This window comes from Dermacentor andersoni, chromosome 3 (genome assembly GCF_023375885.2).
Source record: "Dermacentor andersoni chromosome 3, qqDerAnde1_hic_scaffold, whole genome shotgun sequence".
NCBI lineage: Eukaryota > Metazoa > Arthropoda > Arachnida > Ixodida > Ixodidae > Dermacentor > Dermacentor andersoni.
The window spans coordinates 2,221,565-2,240,549 of NC_092816.1; the positions used below are offsets into that span (position 1 = coordinate 2,221,565).

Here is an 18,985-nt window from a genome sequence, read left to right on the forward strand (position 1 = left end):
CACACTACAGACACGAAGAAATGGTTTATGTAAGAACATCAATGTGAGAGCTGAAATATAGAGTCATATATCTTTGTGAGACTTGTTGATAGCGTGTAGATGGACTCAGCTCGATGGATACGCTAGGCTTAAGGTTCAGTGGAAGGGACCGATATCGGCGCGGGTACGTGGTGAATGCTAAAATGTGTGTATTTGAGCCTCAGAACCTTTCATCTGTTATTTTTTATTATACTAGGGAAGCGCACGAATCGCCTCGGCTTTGTTATCAGTGCGATAATATTGTCAAAGGTATAAAACTATTTACACAGTGTATTTACAGGGTGTACATAGACAGCAGCCGAGGATCCCGAGAGGCTGTTGCCCCTTCGTCGTCTTCAACGTCGACCTTGTTCTCTTTTGCCACCGTAACACGACCCCCGGCAGAAAAAACACCGTCCCGGTGCTTCAGACGCGGCCGTCGGTGAAGGCACAGTTAGGCTTAAGCCGAAATACATGTACGACGTCAGGTGATGTAGAACCGGGTGGCATGACAGAGGTCTCGGGGATTATCTCATAAGTGACACTGGTCACTTGACGTAGAACACGGTAAGGGCCTTTGTAGCTCGGAAGGAGTTTTTCGGAGAGCCCCACTCGGCGGCAAGGAGACCAAAGTAGCACGAGAGAGCCTGGTGAAATATAGGTGTCATGATGGCGGCGATTGTAAGCGTGCCGTTGAGATTCCTGCGATACCAACAGACGAGTACGGGAAAGCTGGCGCGCATGGTCAGCGTGGGCGATGGCGTCCTGGGCATACTCGGTCCACGAATCCTGTGTCAATGGAAGTGAAGTGTCCAATGGTAATACAGGGTCACGACCGAAGAGTAAGTAAAACGGGGAATACCCAGCAGTATCGTGGCGTTATGAATTATAGGCGAACGTGACATAAGGGTGGGCCACATCCCAGTCCTTGTGGTCGGGTGAAACGTACTTTGATAACATGTCAGTAATGGTCCGATTAAGTCGCTCAGTAAGGCCGTTGGTCTGGGGATGATAGGAGGTAGCCAGTTTGTGCTTGGTAGAACATGAGCGCAGGATATCTGCGATGACTTGGGAGAGGAAAGTGCGGCCGCGGTCAGTAAGGAGCTGTCGCGGGGCGCTATGTACTAAAATGATATCTCGGAGTAGGAAATCTGCGACGTCGGTTGTGCAGCTCGTGGGAAGTGCCCGAGTGATGGCATAGCGCGTCGCGTAATCAGTAGCGACAGCGATCCACCTGTTGCCGGAGCATGACTCGGGGAAAGGGCCAAGGAGAGCCAAACCCACGCGAAAGAATGGCTCAGGTGGAATGTCGATCGACTGCAAGTACCCGGCAGGAAGCGTCGCTGGCTTTTTGCGAAGTTGACAGGGTTTGCACGCAGCTACATAGCGCCGTACGGAACGTGCGAGGCCGGGCCAGTAGAAGCGGCGGCGCACGCGGTCGTAAGTGCGAGCAAACTCAAGGTGTCCAGCAGTTGGGGCGTCATGAAGCTCCTGAAGGACGGTTGAGCGGAGGTGTTGAGGGACGCCAAGGAGAAGGGGAGGACGGTCCGGATGAAAACTGCGCCGGTACAATATGCAGTCGTTGATAACGAACCACCGTAACGATCGATCAGTAGGAGCAGACTCCATGCGGTCAATGAGGGTCCTCAAAGTAGCGTCATGCGGTTGCTCGTTGGCTATGTCCGAAAGCTGGGAAATGGAAAGAACACTTGCGGAGGCGTCCATGTCAGCGTTGGCTGGCGTGTGTACAGGGTAACGGGACAAGCAGTCGGCGTCCTTGTGTAGGCGACCAGACCTATACACCACCGTATAGGAATACTCTTGTAGCCGCAAAACCCATCGTCCAAGCCTCCCTGTGGGATCTTTTAAGCACGAAAGCTAACAGAGAGCGCGGTGATCTGTTACAACGGAAAAAGGCCTGCCGTATAAATAGGGGCGGGATTTCGCCACTGCCCAGACAACTGCCAAACGTTCGCGCTCGGCAATAGAGTAGTTCCGCTCCGCAGGTGACAAAAGACGCCTAGCGTACGCGAGGACACGTTTATGGCCGTGTTGAACTTGTGCCAAGACGGCACCGATTCCGTAGCCACTGGCATCGGTGCGCACCTCTGTAGGGGCTGAAGTATCGATATGTCCTAGAATCGGTGGGGTGGTGAGCATTGTGGTAAGGCGCAAAAAGGCAGTGGCCTGAGAGAATCCCCATGAAAACGGCACACTTTTCTTCACATCTGTGAGAGGGCGTGCTATGGTGGCAAAATGTTTGACAAAGCGGCGGAAGTAAGAGCAAAGGGCCACGAAACTTTGGACATCTTTTGCGAACAGTGGAATAGGGAACTCTTTCACGGCGCGTATTTTCTCTGTGTCCGGTCGGATGCCAGTCGCAATCACGACACGTCCAAGAACAGTAATCTCACGATGGCAGAAGTTACAATTCTTGGAGATGAGTTATAGACCGGCCTTACGAAAGACGGCAAGTACAGCTGAAAGGCGCTCAATGTGGGGGCTGAATGAGGGCGAGAACACAATAACGTCATCTAGGTAGCAGAGACAAGTCGACCACTTGAATCCTTGGAGTAATGAGTCCATCATATGCTCAAAGGTAGCCGGAGCGTTGCATAGCCCAAAAGGCATACCTTTGAAGTGGTAAAGAACATCAAGCGTTATAAAGGCGGTCTTTTCACGATGTAGGTCATCGACAGCGATTTGCCAACATCCGGACCGTAGGTCGATGGACGAAAAATAATGTGCCCCGTATAAGCAATCGAGGGCGTCATCGATACAAGGTAGTAGGTAGACGTCCTTCTTCGTGATGCGGTTGAGGTGGCCTACGATAGGACCGAGCCATAGGAGCAGGGCGGGTGTCAGGGTGACTCAAGGAGCAGGCGTCGGGAAGACCCATATTAGCAATTTCCTGGCGAACGACGGACTGGATCAGCGATATCGTCTCAGCAGTGTTGTTCCAAGACGTCTGTTGAGGCGAGGCAGGAAACGCTGCTTCGAGTTCGCGGCGTACAATTCGGGTCACGTTTCCACTTCATGGTGGCGAGCTAGATTGGTCGGGGGGGTCGGGACAGGAAGAGGTCGCTGCAGTATTTGGAAGCCGTGTAAAATGATTGTTATACAGCGACTCTTCGCCTGCTCGAAACGGCGGCATTCCTTCATGATGGCGTCGACAGTCGATAAGTTTCTGAAGACCAGAAGGTTGAATGCGTCGTCCGCAATGCCTTTGATAACGTGTCCAATCTTGTCCGCTTCTGGCATGGCCGTGTCGATTTTATGACAGAGGGCTAGAATGTCCTGAATGTAGGAGACATACGACTCGATTTTCGATCATAAATTACGAACTAGCTCAAGCAACCACCCTAACTCGGTAGCAGTGTGGGCACGCGTGGCGAGTTGTTGCTTGGCAGCTAGTTGTCGACCGGTCGAATTACCAAAAACGTCGGACAGCTTTTCTTTGAACAAGTCCCAGCTGGTTAGATCTTCCTCGTGTGTGTAAAACCACGTTCGCGGTCTTCCGTCGAGGTAGAACACGACATTGGCCAGCATTATGGTAGGATCCCACTTGCTCACCTTGCTGACGCGCTCATACATCCTCAACGATTCTTCCACGTCAACACCATCGAGGCCGTTGCACTTGCCGGGGTCTTGCGGCTGAGGTAGAGCAACGTACTGGGTATGTGCAGTTGGGGCGTACGTGGCTGGCTAATCAGTGGTAGGCTTTGAACTTGGGGTCCGTTGGAACGCGTCTGAACGACTTCTGGGTTTAGTGTCGACTCCACGACACTTCGACAACGGCGACAACTCGCAGTCTTCGGTTACGTACAAACTACTAAAGAACGAGGCATCCTCTGAATTTGCCTGGTTTCGTTCAAGAATGTAACTATCCGCCCAGTCAAAAGGAAATTGCAAAAAAAAAAAACGAAAGTGATCTTCAGTGTGAAATATGGATGTAGAAACAGGGCAACTCACGCACCTTTATTGCAAGCTGCGACTCGAAATAGATTTTTATGACCGCTATATATAGCGCTATTTAGGACCAGAGCCTAATATGAAGCGATGAAATTGTATAAAGCATTTAATATTCAGCAGCGCCTATCCTCCTTGCATACTGGAACCAGTGCGGCACAAACGCAACCAGTGCAGCTTCTAGTGCGAGCCATTGAACTGCAGCGAGAACCAGCGCGCGTACAGCCCCAACCAGTGCGTCCCAGCGTCACAGCAGTAAAAGCAGCAACGTCTCGTCCAGGCTGACCCGGTTCTTACCCAGTGTACTCACTGGAGTCCCAGTGACTCCCAGCGAGCGCCAACGCCCTAAGTGCGATACAGTGTAAAAAAACGCTCTAGTTTCACACTGGCAGGCACTGGAAGACGCTGGTTTTACAGCGAATCTGTATACCTCTACCCTCGATGGAAATGTTCGTGTCGTATGCAAGAACTCTCCATACGTGGGCCTACCCCGGATATAGTGCGATACCGACCCAACCCGCGGCGGAGGTCAAGCTGGCGTTAACCACTTCACATACGTGGTCCGATCCCGAAGATAGTGCAATGGCGGGCCGACCCACGGCGGAGGTGAAGCAGGCGTTAAGCACTCCCCATACGTGGGCCGGTCCCGGAGATAGTGCCATGCCGGGCCGACCCGCGGCGGAGGTGAAGTAGGCGTTAAGCACTCCGCATACGTGGACCGATCCCGTAGATAGGGTAATGCCGGGAAGACACGCGGTGGAGGTGAACTTTGAAGTAAAGGGGCCCGCATACACAGCGTCACTGGTCGTCCTTCTTCACAGAGTGCAAGGGCACTGATTTCTTTGCAATAGGGCCATGTGTCCTAGCGGGTGTTCACATAAGCCGAACTGCTTTTATCTTACACACAAGCGCCTTAGCTGTCACATAATTTGTTTGGAAGCGTGTTTGTGTTAAGCAAATAGTGTTGCTACAGCAGTTAACACTTCAAAGCAGGGTTTGTGCCATTGCGTGTGTCAGGATAGCCTTACAGCGTGCAACATTTTACTGCGAGTATCGCTACTCACTCGAGCATCCCCCGATGACGGAGACGAGGCTGAGGGGCAGAGCGGCCTCTTCCCGCGTGATGCCGAATGTCTGGATGAGCTGCACGTAGACGACGGCCGTGCCTCGGATCAGTCCGCGGTGGAAGAAGTTCATCCAGGCGCACGAGAAGGCGATCAGCCACTGGCCGTTCTCCTCCTCCCTCTGCAAAATCATGGCTCAGCTAAAGCACCACGTATATTCTTCCCCAATTCTATCCAAAGTTCTTAAAGGGCCCCTCACCAGGCCCCATAGCAAATTTTGGTTATACGCTGGAAGTTGTTATGTGTCCTCTAGGGAGCGTTCTGCAGCAATCTTTTATCTTCAAATCCGCTCATTAATAGCCGAGATAGAAATATGTGAGTGCCGCGAACCCATGATTTCAGTAGGCGAGGTCCACTGCCAAGCGAGACACTCTCTCCACGCGCACGGTCTAGCCTCTGCAAGCGAAATTCCTTTCTTGCGTTCTTTAATACCGGACCTCGAGGATCGCGTGACGCATACGTCACGGGCACCGCCTTCATTTTTTTTTCGTCTCGCTTTTTTTTCTGCGACGGTGCGCACTTCTGCTGACGGCGTTGCGCGCGAGCTGTTGCGATTGTCTCATTTCGCGCAGTGCACGACTTTGCGCCCTGTGCACAAAGACACATGACTAGCGGTATAATTCAGTGCTACACGAATACTGAGGCAGAACAAGCGGATCGGAGACCATGATCACATGATGGAACGCGGTAGAATATGGCATAGTTTCGGAACCTGGGCATGTGACTGTATGACTGTGGGAACAAGCAGATGAAGCGGAAGCACGCCTCTCTTGCTTCGGTGCGAAGTAAAGCGAAAAACACGAAGACATTGCGTCTGTGTGTCTTATTATTTCTCTAAACTTTAATTCGTCAATTCGAGCCATAGACCACACAAATAACAGATGTTGCCTGGAATAATTCGCGAAGTCACGCGTCACCACGTGCGACGACGTAACAATATGCGCGGTAAGTCGCGATTGCAAAATGAAATTCGACAGTTATACCTGTAGGAAGGTTGATTTGGTTTTTGTTGGTGATAAGATACTGAGACTGCAACGTTATGTAGGCTATCTCTGGACAGAGATTAGATAATTTCAGCACTTGATAATCCAACGACTTTATGCCATAAGGCACGCGAGTCGTTGCGCGCGGCTGATTATAATACTTTATCCAGACCCTCGTCCGCAGACTAATTGTAGCAATTTGATTCTGTTCGCGAGTACACATATAACAGTCCCAAAAATTGGGCATGATATAGGTTGCACAATCTGACATTTGTTAGAACGGTAACTGTTCAGCGCCAGGCGTTCTCCGCATCACGAGCGTTTGTGGTGAATCCCGCGGGTCGTACGCCACAGGGCGTCCCGAGACAATCTTCACTGTCCAAGCAGGGGATGCGCAGCAAAGAAAAGCAGTGTACTTATGTGGTCACTCTATTAAGAAACGAAATTTAGCTTCAGCTGTAGATTTGTTCAACTTTCCCGCGTGAAGCCTAAAAATGCCCTCTTTCAAAAGTGGGGCGGGCGTCAAATGACATACCTTGACACCCCACGTTTCACTATGGAGGGCCAAGTACCCTCCTTCCCCCGCCCTGGTAGATACGCCTATGTAAACATCCGCTTACTATCTAAATTAACAAGCAAGGTGTCACAGGCAAACATGAGTACATCACACCAGAAGGCAGTGGATACTTGCTGTTAAGAAAGTGCGGCAGCTAGTAGTGAGTGCCTTGCTGCGGCCGATTGCTTCAGCACAAACAGAGCGGCGAGAACGCAGCGCGCACACAGGTGAGAGCCGTCGGAGCAGCTAAACTCGAGCCCAACGGAGATCGCTTTCAAGACACGGCGCGCGCGGCCGCACAAGGCCCGCTTTCTGCCGCAGTACAATACCACCCCTCCCCGATTATCTTCCCCGGGTGCCATGCGTGACGTCGTGTTTCCTCCCCACTTTCCTCCCTTGCACGCGCGAGAACGAGCCCCGATCGTCGGTTTTCCTCGCTCGCTTTCACTCGCACATACAACACACGGCGCGCGTTGACGGTGTTATCGCCCTTAATCTGATAAGGAACATCGCGGCGGCGGCAAAAATGCGCTTGGAGCATCCATGTAATTTCTATCGCAAAAATTCAATTTAGACTTCTTTTCGGCCGGGGTCCAGCCTTCATCAAGAGCGCGTTTGGAGACACCATGGGCTCAATTGACCATGGATGGACGGATGTTATGAGCGTCCCCTTTGGAACGGGGCGGTGGGTTGCGCCACCAAGCTCTTGCTACTATACTGCCTAATATCCTACCTAGGTTAAACAATGCAAAAAGAAAAAAAAAGACACTATGAACTACCACGCCCAAATTTTCTGATCCCCTATTGCGAACTGTGCTTTTGTACCTCTCCGTCTTTTGTCGTTTCCCTACTTTTCTTCCACCAACCCTCCTGTCGCCTCTTACTAATGTCTATTGCGGACATGTTTGCTTTACCACTGCTCCCTCTGAACCCAAGGGCTTCAAAGAGGCCAGTGGTACCTAAATCGACCGCTGGGTAGACGTATTCACATTCTAATAAAACATGCTCCGTAGTTTCCCTAGCTTTACCAAAGCAAGCACATGCTTCTTCTTCCTTCTTATATCTCGCTTTATAGATGCGTGTTCTAAGGCATCCCCATCTCACTTCGAAAAGTAATGAGCTTCCCTTGAGTTATCATAAATGGTTTCTTTCCTGATTTCGTTTTTTCCTCATAAGTAGTTACTCATTGCTAGTTTCTTTTCCATTGCCGCCACCCATGAGATTAATTCAGCCTCTCTGACTTTCCGCTTGACCTTCTTTGTTGCTGTGTTGTTCACCCTACAGGCCACATACTTGCTGGTAAGCTTCCTAGTTCTTTTCCTCCACTGTGAATCAATGTTTTTCCTGTACAGATACCTGAACACTCTCCCAGCCCAATTACTTTCTTCCATATTCCTCAGCCGTCATTCATACTCAATTTTACTGTGAGCTTCCCTCACTTCAAAACTAGTCCAGCCCATATCACCCTGCACAGCTTCATTTGTAGTCTTCCCGTGAGCGCCCAATGCAAGGCGACCCACTGACCTTTGGTTCCCGTCGAGTCCTGATTGTACCCCTGATTTATAGCAAACCACCGCATTTCCAAAAGTAAGTCCTGGAACCATTAAACCTTTCCACATACCTCGGAGGACCTCGTACCTATTGTATCCCCATAGCGCTCTGTGCTTCATTATGGCTGCATTTCTCTTCCCATTTACTGCTACGGTTTTTTCCTGTGTTTCCATATATCCATTGCCTTCATTTATCCATGTACCAAGGTATTTATATTCTGTTACCCGCGGTATTTCTTGGCCCTGTATCTCCACTGTCTGTTCACTATTTTCATTGAATACCATAACACCTGATTTTCTAACACTAAATTTCAAACCTAAATTGTTGCCTTCCTGTCTACAGATATTAGCCAGACGTTGGAAATCACTTTGCTCGTTAGCTAGCAACACAATGTCGTCCGCATAAAATAAACCTGGGAGTTGCTGCTCTATTACTGTACCCGCCTGTTTGTATGAGAGATTAAAGCCGATATTACTTCCTTCTAGCGCCCTCTCCATCCTCACCATGTAGATCATAAACGGCAGCGGGGATAAAGGGCACCCCTGCCTCAGTCCCTTGTTGATATGAACTTTCTCCTCGTCCCTCATCCCTTCCCATTCAACGCAAACGGTATTTTCTAGGTAAACCTCCCTCAAAAGCTGTATACAATCGTTACCTAAGCCTTCCCCTTGCAGAATGTCCCACAAGATGTTGCGGTCTACGTTGTCGTAGGCTCCTGTAAATTCTAAAAACGCCACATACAACGGTCTGCTTTCTGCTTTTGATATTTCAATACACTGAGTAAGAAGAAAAAAGTTATCATCCAAACGCCTACCTATTCTGAAGACATTCTGAAGCTCTCCCAAAATGCCATTATTCTCTGTCCATGATTGAAGCTTTAATTTGATTGCCTTCATTGCTAGCCTGTATATTACCGATATAATGGTCAACGGTCTATAAGAGTGAATTCTGGCTTTCTCCCCCTTACCTTTATAAATTAAATTCATTTTACTTTGTCGCCAACTGTATGGTATTCGTCTATCTTTTAAAGTTTTTTACACTGCTTTCACCAGAGCTTCCCTACTTTTTTGGTCCTAGTTCATTTATCAGCCTAACGGGAACCTCGTCTAGCCCTGTGGCTGTGCGCTTAGGAATTTTCTCTTCCGCTTTCTTCCAGTTTAAATTTGTCAGCAGCAGCGGCTTTTCCCCTTGAGTCTCTTTCATGCTCATTTTTTCATCAAGTATAACCTCGCCATTGCCTTGGAAAGATTCGGCTGTTGCTTTTCGGATGTAATTTATTGCCGCTTCTCCTTCCAGTCTGTTTTCATCTTCGTCTAGAATATGTTGTTGTATTGTTGTTGACTTCCTGCCTAATAATTTTATGTGGTTCCAAAATATTCTAGGTGTGGCCTATTTCTGACAACCAACGTTCACTTTCATCGTTTAATATTGCTTGCACCAGTATTTGAACCATAGACTTTTTCTCCCGGTATATTACTCATTTACTAGTTACTTCATCCTGTGGCAACTGCGCCTTCTTTGCCTGCCTGTGCTCTCGAGATGCTTTCTGTCGTTCGGCGATCGCTTCTCGTATCTCCTTGTTCCACCAGCTTTTCGGTTTCTTTTTTCCTTTCCAACGAACATCTTGTTTCTCTTTCCGTATTTCTGTCGTTATTACACTTGGAAGCTCACCATATTCCCACTCTTTACTTGGCCATTTGCCAAGTTCTTCCTCAACTCTAGTGACTGTATTTGCTATTTGTTCAGCGTTCAAATTTGGACTGGCCATTTCGCTCTCCTTGCTCTCTTTCCCAACTACATATTCCATTTTCAATATGATGCGTTTAGGGTCGCTCCCTATGCTTTTAAACCCTTCCTCGTCGATCACCATTTCTCTCAACTTATCATGAATTCCTTCTGTCATCAGACCGTAATCAATCGTCGACTGCCGGTTTCCCACTTCCCACGTGATCTGTCCTTCACACTTAGGCCCTGTATTCACGATCACGAGGTTATGTTGCTCATAAAAGTCTAGCACTGACTTCCCGTTGTTGTCGGTATAGCCATCTAAATCCGTATGTGGGCATTCATGTCACCTAATAGGACAATTTCAGCACCACTCCCGAAACCCTTAATATCAGCGCTTATCATCATCATCATCATCAGCCTAGTTACGCCCACTGCAGGGCAAAGGCCTCTCCCATACTTCTCCAACGGCCCCGGTCATGTACTAATTGTGGCCATGTTGTCCCTGCAAACGTCTTAATGTCATCCGCCCACCTAACTTTCTGCCTCCCCCTACTACGCTTCCCTTCCCTTGGAATCCAGTCCGTAACCCTTAATGACCATCGGTTATCTTCCCTCCTCATTACATGTCCGGCCCATGCCCATTTCATTTTCTTGATTTCCACTTAGATGTCATTTACCCCCGTTTGTTCCCTCACCCAATCTGCTCTTTTCTTATCCCTTAACGTTACACCTATCATTCTTCTTTCCATAGCTCGTTGCGTCGTCCTCAATTTCAGCAGAACCCTTTTCGTAAGCCTCCAGGTTTCTGCCCCGTAGGTGAGTACTGGTAAGACACAGCAGTTATACACTTTCCTCTTGAGAGATAGTGGCAACCTGCTGTTCATGATTTGAGAATGCCTGCCAAACGCACCCCAGCCCATTCTTATTCTTCTGGTTATTTCAGTCTCAAGATCCGGATCCGTGGTCACTACCTGCCCTAAGTAGATGTATTCCCTTACCACTTCCAGTGCCTCGCTACCTATCGTAAGCTGCTGTTCTCTTCCGAGACTGTTAAATGTTATTATGTTTTCTGTAGATTAATTTTCAGACCCACCCTTCTGCTTTGCCTCTCCAGGTCAGTGAGACTGCATTGCAATTGGTCTCCTGAGTTACTAAGCAATGCAATATCACCAGCGAATCGCAAGTTGCTAAGGTATTCTCCATCAACTTTTATCCCCAATTCTTCCCACTCCAGGTCTCTGAATACCTCCTGTAAACATGCTGTGAATAGCATTGAAGATATCGTATCTCCCTGTCTGACGCCTTTCTTTATTGGGATTTTGTTGCTTTCTTTGTGGAGGATTACGGTGGCTGTGAAACCGCTATAGATATCTTCCAGTATCTTTACATATGGCTCATCTACACCCTGATTCCGTAGTGCCTTCATGACTGCTGAGGTTTCGACTGAATCAAATGCTTTTTTCGTAATCAATGAAGGCTATATATAAGGGTTGGTTATATTCCGCACATTTTTCTATCACCTGATTGATAGTGTGAATATGGTCTATTGTTGAGTAGCCTTTACGGAATCCTGCCTGGTCCTTTGGTTGACAGAAATCTAAGGTATTCCTGATTCTATTTGCGATTACCTTAGTAAATACTTTGTAGGCGACGGACAGTGAGCTGATCGGTCTATAATTTTTCAAGTCTTTGGCGTCCCCTTTCTTATGGATTAGGATTATGTTAGCGTTCTTCCAAGATTCCGGTACGTTCGAGGTCATCAGGCATTGTGTATACAGGGCAGCCAATCTTTCTAGGACAGTGTTCGCACCATCCTTCAACAAATCTGCTGTTACCTGATCCTCCCCAGCTGCCTTCCCCCTTTGCATAGCTCCCAAGGCGTTCTTTACCTCTTCCGGTGTTACTTGTGGGATTTCAAGTTCCTCTAGCCTATTCTCTCTCACCTTATCGTCATGGGTATTACTGGTACTGTATAAATCTCTATAAAACTCTTCAGCCACTTGAACTATCACATCCATATTAGTAACGATATTGCCGGCTTTGTCTCTTAACGCACACATCTGATTCTTGCCTATTCCTAGTTTCTTCTTCACTGCTTTTAGGCTTCCTCCGTTCCTGAGGGCCTGTTCAATTCTATCCAAATTATAGTTCCTTATGTCCGCTGTCTTACGCTTGTTGATTAACTTAGAAAGTTCTGCCAGTTCTATTCTAGCTGTAGGGTTAGAGGCTTTCATACATTGGCGTTTCTTGATCAGATCTTTCGTCTCCTGCGATAGCTTACTGGTTTTCTGTTGAACGGCGTTACCACCGACTTCTATTGCGCACTCCTTAATGATGCCCATAAGATTGTCGTTCATTGCTTCAACACTATGGTCTTCTTCCGGGGTTAAAGCCGAATACCTGTTCTGTAGCTTGATCTGGAATTCGTCTAGTTTCCCTCTTACCGCTAACCCATTGATTGGCTTCTTATGTACCAGTTTCTTCCGTTCCCTCCTCAAGTCAAGGCTAATTCGAGTTCTTACCATCCTATGGTCACTGCAGCGCACCTTGCCGAGCACGTCTACATATTGTATGATGTGAGGGTTCGCGCAGAGTATGAAGTCGATTTCATTTCTAGTCTCACCATTCGGGCTCCTCCACGTACACTTTCGGCCAACCCGCTTGCGGAAAAAGGTATTCATTATCCGCATATTATTCTGTTCTGCAAACTCTACTAATAACTCTCCTTTCCAATTCCTAGAGCCTATGCCATATTCCCCCACTGACTTGTCTCCGGCCTGCTTCTTACATACCCTGGCATTGAAATCGCCCATCAGTATACTGTATTTTGTTTTGACTTTACCCATCACCGATTCCACGTCTTCATAGAAGCTTTCGAGTTCCTGGTCATCATGACTAGATGTAGGGGCGTAGACCTGTACAACCTTCATTTTGTACCTCTTATTAAGTTTCACAACAAGACATGCCACCTTCTCGTTAATGCTATAGAACTCCTGTATGTTACCAGCTATGTTCTTATTAATCAGGAATCCGACTCCTAGTTCTCGTCTCTCTGCTAAGCCCCTGTAGCACAGGACGTGCCCGCTTTTTAGCACGGTATATGCTTCTTTTGGCCTCCTAACTTCACTGAGCCCTATTATATCCCATTTACTGCCCTCTAATTCCTCCAATAGCACTGCTAGACTCGCCTCACTAGATAACGTTCTAGCGTTAAACGTTGCCAGGTTCATATTCCAATGGCGGCCTGTCCTTATGCGCTTATGCATTCCACTAACTCTTTATTCTTCTCTGTGCAATTTTTCCGGTCAACAAATACGTAACGCCCAGCCCACTCATTGTACCTGATAACCAAAGATGCTCTTGACATTGTGAATTTACTCTTTTCCATTTGGCTCCCTGATGGATGAGCGTTCCGACTCCCCCCCCCCCCCCTTTCTTTCCAACTTAGTTTTGTTGCACCCTTCCCAAACATAATTCTCAATAACTGGCGGCTCTTCTGATTCTCTATGGTGCGTTTCTGTAACCGCATACACCCTATTTGTTCTCTGTGTAACTGCTCCTCAATCTCTGCCCACTTTTCCTTTCTTCCGCCACCCTGCATGTTTATGTAGCCTATTGCATGGCGAGCTCTTTTTCTTGTTTTCCTCCTTTTTCTATTATCGACGGTGATGCTCTTCTGATGTTCCCCTAGGGGACCTTCTTCATTACTATCTACTCTGACTTCTTGAGCGCCCGCGGGCCCCCTAAAAAAGCAACAGCGCGACCACCAAGTCGCCAGCCCACTTCTCGTGCTAACCTGTAATTGAAGTGAATCCCGTCTCCTTTAAAACCACACAACTTCTTACTTCCCTGTTTACTTCGACAATCTCGAAGCCTTTCTCTAGGCTCATTTTCCATATTGCCTCATTAGCAGCCACTACGGCTCTTTGTACGTGACTGTCACGCACAGGCACCTCCGGCACCGTGCACACCACGATCTGCACTTGAGGGGATAGCTCACGCAAGTCGTCCACCCCCTTCGCCAAGCGCTGGGCTAGACCTGGCCCTTTCCTGTTTAGGACGTCATTTAGCCCACCCGCTACTATGACGAGGTTGCGCACGTGAGCATTTTCCGCGAGCTTTTCTTTTGCTCGCTCCATGACAGAACCCAGTGTGCGCCCTGGAAATGTCCCTACCGCCACTCTTTTGTTGCCTTTCACCCTCTCCACAATTGCTTTTGAGCACCCCGCCAGGTTTAAATCGCCAGCGATAATCAACCTTTCACTCTCTCCTACCTCTCCCTGCTTCCCTTTGTCATTTTCCGCGCGATTCGGAATCGACAAGGGGCATTGTCCCCTGGGCTCCTGCATTTTCCGCGTAGCGGCTTCAAGGTACGTGCTGCTCTTTCCAGCTAACACTTCATCACCCTGCCTGCGTTCGACGTATTAACGCGACAGCGTTAAGGAGCTCGTGTCGCAGAAAAGCCGGTGTCGTCGGCGTTGGTGTCGGCGTCAGCGGCGTTGACCGTGAGCGATAAATCCCAGAAGGCAGTTCATCAATAATAAACATTTTGCAAGATGGGCTTGTTGGAATCGAACCAGGGTCTCCGGAGTGTGAGACGGAGACGCCACCACTCAGCCACGAGCTCGTTCCTTCAAAACGGGACAAAATCGCCTCTAGTGAATGCGGTGTTGCCTTAGAAACGTGCCGTAGAAAGTTATACTGCGGTGTATATTGGTAATTATGGCCATGTAACTTACAGAAGTCGCCGTTTCACGGGTAGCGAAGTACGTTTCCGCTATATTTCTTCTGCGCTCTGCGCACACGCAGAGCCATCTTGCGGCAAACACAGAAGACCCCCTCCTCGCAATGTACGGCGCTGCCCCGACACGTGGCGCGCCACTCGCCCCATGATCGCGTCCGCGTTCATGGCGCGTCGGGGCCCGGCTATCTGTGCCGATCGGGACGTTTGGCCGGCGTAGCGCGTTTGAGTAGGCGGTGCGAACGGGGTGCGATAACGCTATCGCGTTCCACTCTTGAAGGCGAAGCTTAAGCGTCCTCCAATTTTTTCTGTGACCCTCCCTCGCGTGTCGCGTCGGGGGTCTGCGTTCCATTGTCACGCACATTCTCGTTCACAATGGCAGCCCTGTTCAGCTTTTCCTCGGCTGCTTCAAGTCTTTTTTCAACTACCTTCCGTGCCTCACTCTCCCTGTTTAGCTCATTTTTGAGCTCTTGCACCTGTTCGAGAAGCTCTTCCTGGAAAGCCTCCATTTTCTGCAGCCTAGTATCGACATCACATTGTGTGCCGGTTGTTTCGACGCCCTCTCAATTCTCACCTGTCTCCTCATCAGCCTTGAGGGACCCCTCACCCGTACTGCCTGCTTTACCGGCTTTCTCGCCATGTATTGCACGGCTTTTTGCAAATACTATGATACTATATCAATGCAGAGTGCGTGCGTTTTAGAAAGAAGTCGGAGCGCCACCTAGCGTGCAAAACAGGAAGATTGTGTCCCGCCGCTTGGTTGGAAAACATCCGCGCTCCAGCTTGGCTTTGGTACGGCGGCATCGAGTAGCGACGTTGTGTTTGCAGAGCTTCTTTCACGTTTTGTCAAAGCGTCGACGTTCTCTTGTTGTTGCATATGACCTGCCTTAAATATGATTGAAGAGACCTTCATCCCTTGCCGCTTTTGCAAACGGGATGGACAACTGACTTCTCAGAGCGCCAGATGACAAGCGAGAAAGCGTCGGTTTATCTGCATGCAAGACTTCGTCTGTTTGTCAGGCACGCCGCGGATGGGCTTTAGAAGAAGGTTAAGTTAAGAAGGTAAAACTTAACGTAAACACCGCGGACCCTGCGCTTGGCGTCATACATGCTACATGCGCGCCATCGATGAAGTCGGCATCTACGTGATTACAGCATGGGTCACGAAAGCCATTGGCGACATTGCCGGAGCGCACTGTGTATATGTGGCCGGGTGAGTACTTTGTGCCCGTCGCATTCCCCGAAATCTTAGTTGTTGCACGGTACAGTAGATGTACTATACGAGCTAGCGTGCAAATATGGTATTTGTCTCGTACTGTGTTGCCAAATTGCTGTGTTGCATGCTTGTAGCGTACCAAACCGTATCCCGAATTGCGCATGCGGCATATGTACGCGGCACGTTATTCAGGGTGTTCTTGCGGACGCTAAGGCCTCAAGGCATACGTAAACCTATTTTATACGTTTTATTAGCTTAAATATGGGCAGCGCATGCTTCCGCAGGCCAGTTCGCTTCCGTTCACGCGCGAATTCTCATATCAAGACAGATAGTTGGGCAAGTTGATTCGAAGTCATGGTGGAAGAGAGTGCAACTTAACTGACGCGTACGGAAGACGAGCACAGACTCAAAAATGACACGAAGTGACACAGACCGTACCTGTTTGTGCCGTTTTTCACATTGCGCTCAATCGTACTCGCATATGCTCAGATTGACTCAGTGACGAGCGCGAAGAAAAACTGCATTCTTTGTAATTTGCAGCCTCAGTGAGACCTGCCGGCACGTCGCTCGCCTTCTGCTCAGCGTTGCTGCACTGGCAGCAGATGACAAGAGAATGGAAGTCGCCTGCACGGACCAAAGATGCTAGAATGCACTGTTGTCTGCCACGGTCTTCCGTCAGGGTTCAACCGCTTCACCGCTGCCGTCGGCAAACTTTCTCTCCGCATTAACCTTCGCGGATGGAAATCTGAATAAATTACTATTTACATTTCCATAATAATGGCTCGTGCAACCGATAGCGACGCAGTTGTCCGGCATATGTCACGTTCGTGGGGAACGTAACACTACAAAGGGCTGCCCGAGCTGCGCAGTTTGTTTTCCAACCACGGCGATGGCGCTCACAACGCGTCGCCCCGGCTGGTTTTGGAGGCATGCGCGGTAGTAGTTCTGCAAGTGGTCAATTCATACATTTTCTTTGTAAGGGTGAAGCGTATAAAAAAATCATGCAGATCTCACGCACTGTGGGAATCGATGTAAGCGATGCTTTCTGTGGTGCTTGATTTGATTGACGATAATTATCGGTGATGTTGACGGCGAACGTTTAATTTCTTCAACGTTATATACTGCACGAGAGTGGTGAGTTGATGTTAACCATTACCCAGCGTACACCACTGCTGCTTGACTGCATAGTGCACAAAAGACAAAGGGAGGCGCCATACTTTACAACATCTGAGAGGGTTGAGCGTTGTCATTGCCTCACATGGCACAACGCATCGTGGCATAAGCAATTAATTTGAATTGGATTATGGGTCTGTATGTGCCAAAACACTATGGGAATATGAGGCACACCGTGGTGGTGGACTCCAGATTAATTTTGACACCGTAGTTTTCTTTAACGTGTCCCTAATGCTAAGTGCACGAGCGTGTCTGCACGCCCTGAGTAAGTTTGTCCGCTAGACATAGTTGCACGGCTTTATTTTTCAGAAATTGCAGAAATGCACCATACCGTAGCTTGAACTTAAGTTTATCCAGCGCTTTCTTGCCTTCTCACACCAGCTTTTCCCTATGACCACCCCTCCCTCCCTTGTAGGAGAGGCAAGGCTGCTATTCATTCGTTTCGCGACTGCGTCGGTTCTACCCATTCCCTTCCCCTTCTCCCCCTCCTCTCTTCCATTCTATGTAGCTTGCCTGTGGACTTGCACGTTGGGAGAAGGTAAGCGCTTGCGGGGGGTACCGGATAATTTCAGCTGTCAAAAGGATAATGTGGCGACGCCCAGGAAGCTCCCGAGGGCATTGGGCGCATTCGACGCGGTGTGGTCCAAACAAGTTTCTCGCGTCTCTTTTCTTTTCTGCCATGTGCCTTCGATGAATATACACCCTCTTAACCATTCCTCAAAGCGGTGCACCAGACAGCAACAGCAGCAGTGGGAAAGACCAAGGCAGCGGCAAAGAACGCTTCGCTTTAAAACGTACGGCATCATGAATACCAACACGCGTACATTCAGCAGCGTCCACAAGGGAGGAGCGCATGAAATATAAAGTGGAAAACCGTAGCCACTGGAATTCAGGGAAGAGGGGTCACGTGTTAGCATAGAGCATGGGAAGAGTTGCCGCTACCAGAAGAATGTTGCTCTTGTTCTTCGTTTAGGCTACGTTTTCTTTATATGCTTCACCCTTGCAGACATAATGTATGAATTGAGGTCTGGGTGCTCGCACTCCTACTCTCGATGAAGGCCGGAGCCCGGCCGAAACGTCGAAAATAAATGTTCGTTTTTAAGGTGAAAGCCTTAAACGCCTCATGCTGGAAAATGCGGCGTGCGGTAGAGAAGGTGATGTGAACTCGTGCCACTGCTCGTGCGTTCGTCGTAGTCTTCTTGTACAGCTGGCTCTGATGCCCCTCATCATGGAAAAAAAAGGCGAAGTTAATTAAGTTAGCGTTCATTCTGACACTCGAACCCGCGACCTTCGGTGGCAGTCGAACCCTCGAGCTTCATCCCGGCAGATGAAGCTGAAGGAATGACACCGAGACAAAACAAAGAAAAATGGTAACGATAGCATGTCGGGAGGACATCAACAGCAATAAGAAGAGCGAGAAAAAAAGGGGGGAGGGGCAATACGAGTAGAAGCAAAATGTAAGGAGCGGCGAAGTGGAGAAGAAGCACTGCGGGGAGGAAGCTTATGTGGAAGCCGAACCCACGGCCATTGGTGTTAAGGCAAAGTTAATGAAGGCACTGTTAATTAAGATAACGTCAATTAAGGAACTCGAACCCATGACCTTTGGTGGGGGAAAACAAGTAATACGAAGTAACAACGCATTCGAATGTGTTGCTGAAGTGACTATCAATTTGGCTTGTCTGAGCGAGCGACCACTTCGGTGCTCGCGTTCGAGTCTCCCATCATCGGTTGCCCGCTAGCCTTCGCGGCCGATGTCCCGTGGGTAAGCGATGTTGCCTCCGCAACAAGGAGACTCGAACGCGAACACTGAGTTGTCCCTCCCATGAATATGATGGCTTCACAGAAAATTGGCATTGGGGCTTCACAAAAAGTTAAAAAAATTTAATGCCCTCTCTACACCACCAAAGTGTGGCAAGCCCCGAATTA

General features: G+C 48.9%; 1 protein-coding gene across 1 annotated transcript in view; it reads right to left on the bottom strand.

Annotated features, from left to right (window-relative positions):
- Window positions 1-18,985, bottom strand: part of LOC126520633 (monocarboxylate transporter 9-like) — a 168,167-nt gene that overhangs the window by 86,439 nt on the left and 62,743 nt on the right. The window contains exon 2 of the mRNA XM_050169430.3: window positions 5,052-5,232. Within this exon, the coding sequence (XP_050025387.1) occupies window positions 5,052-5,232 (181 nt within the window). The remainder of the gene's footprint in view (window positions 1-5,051; window positions 5,233-18,985) is intronic.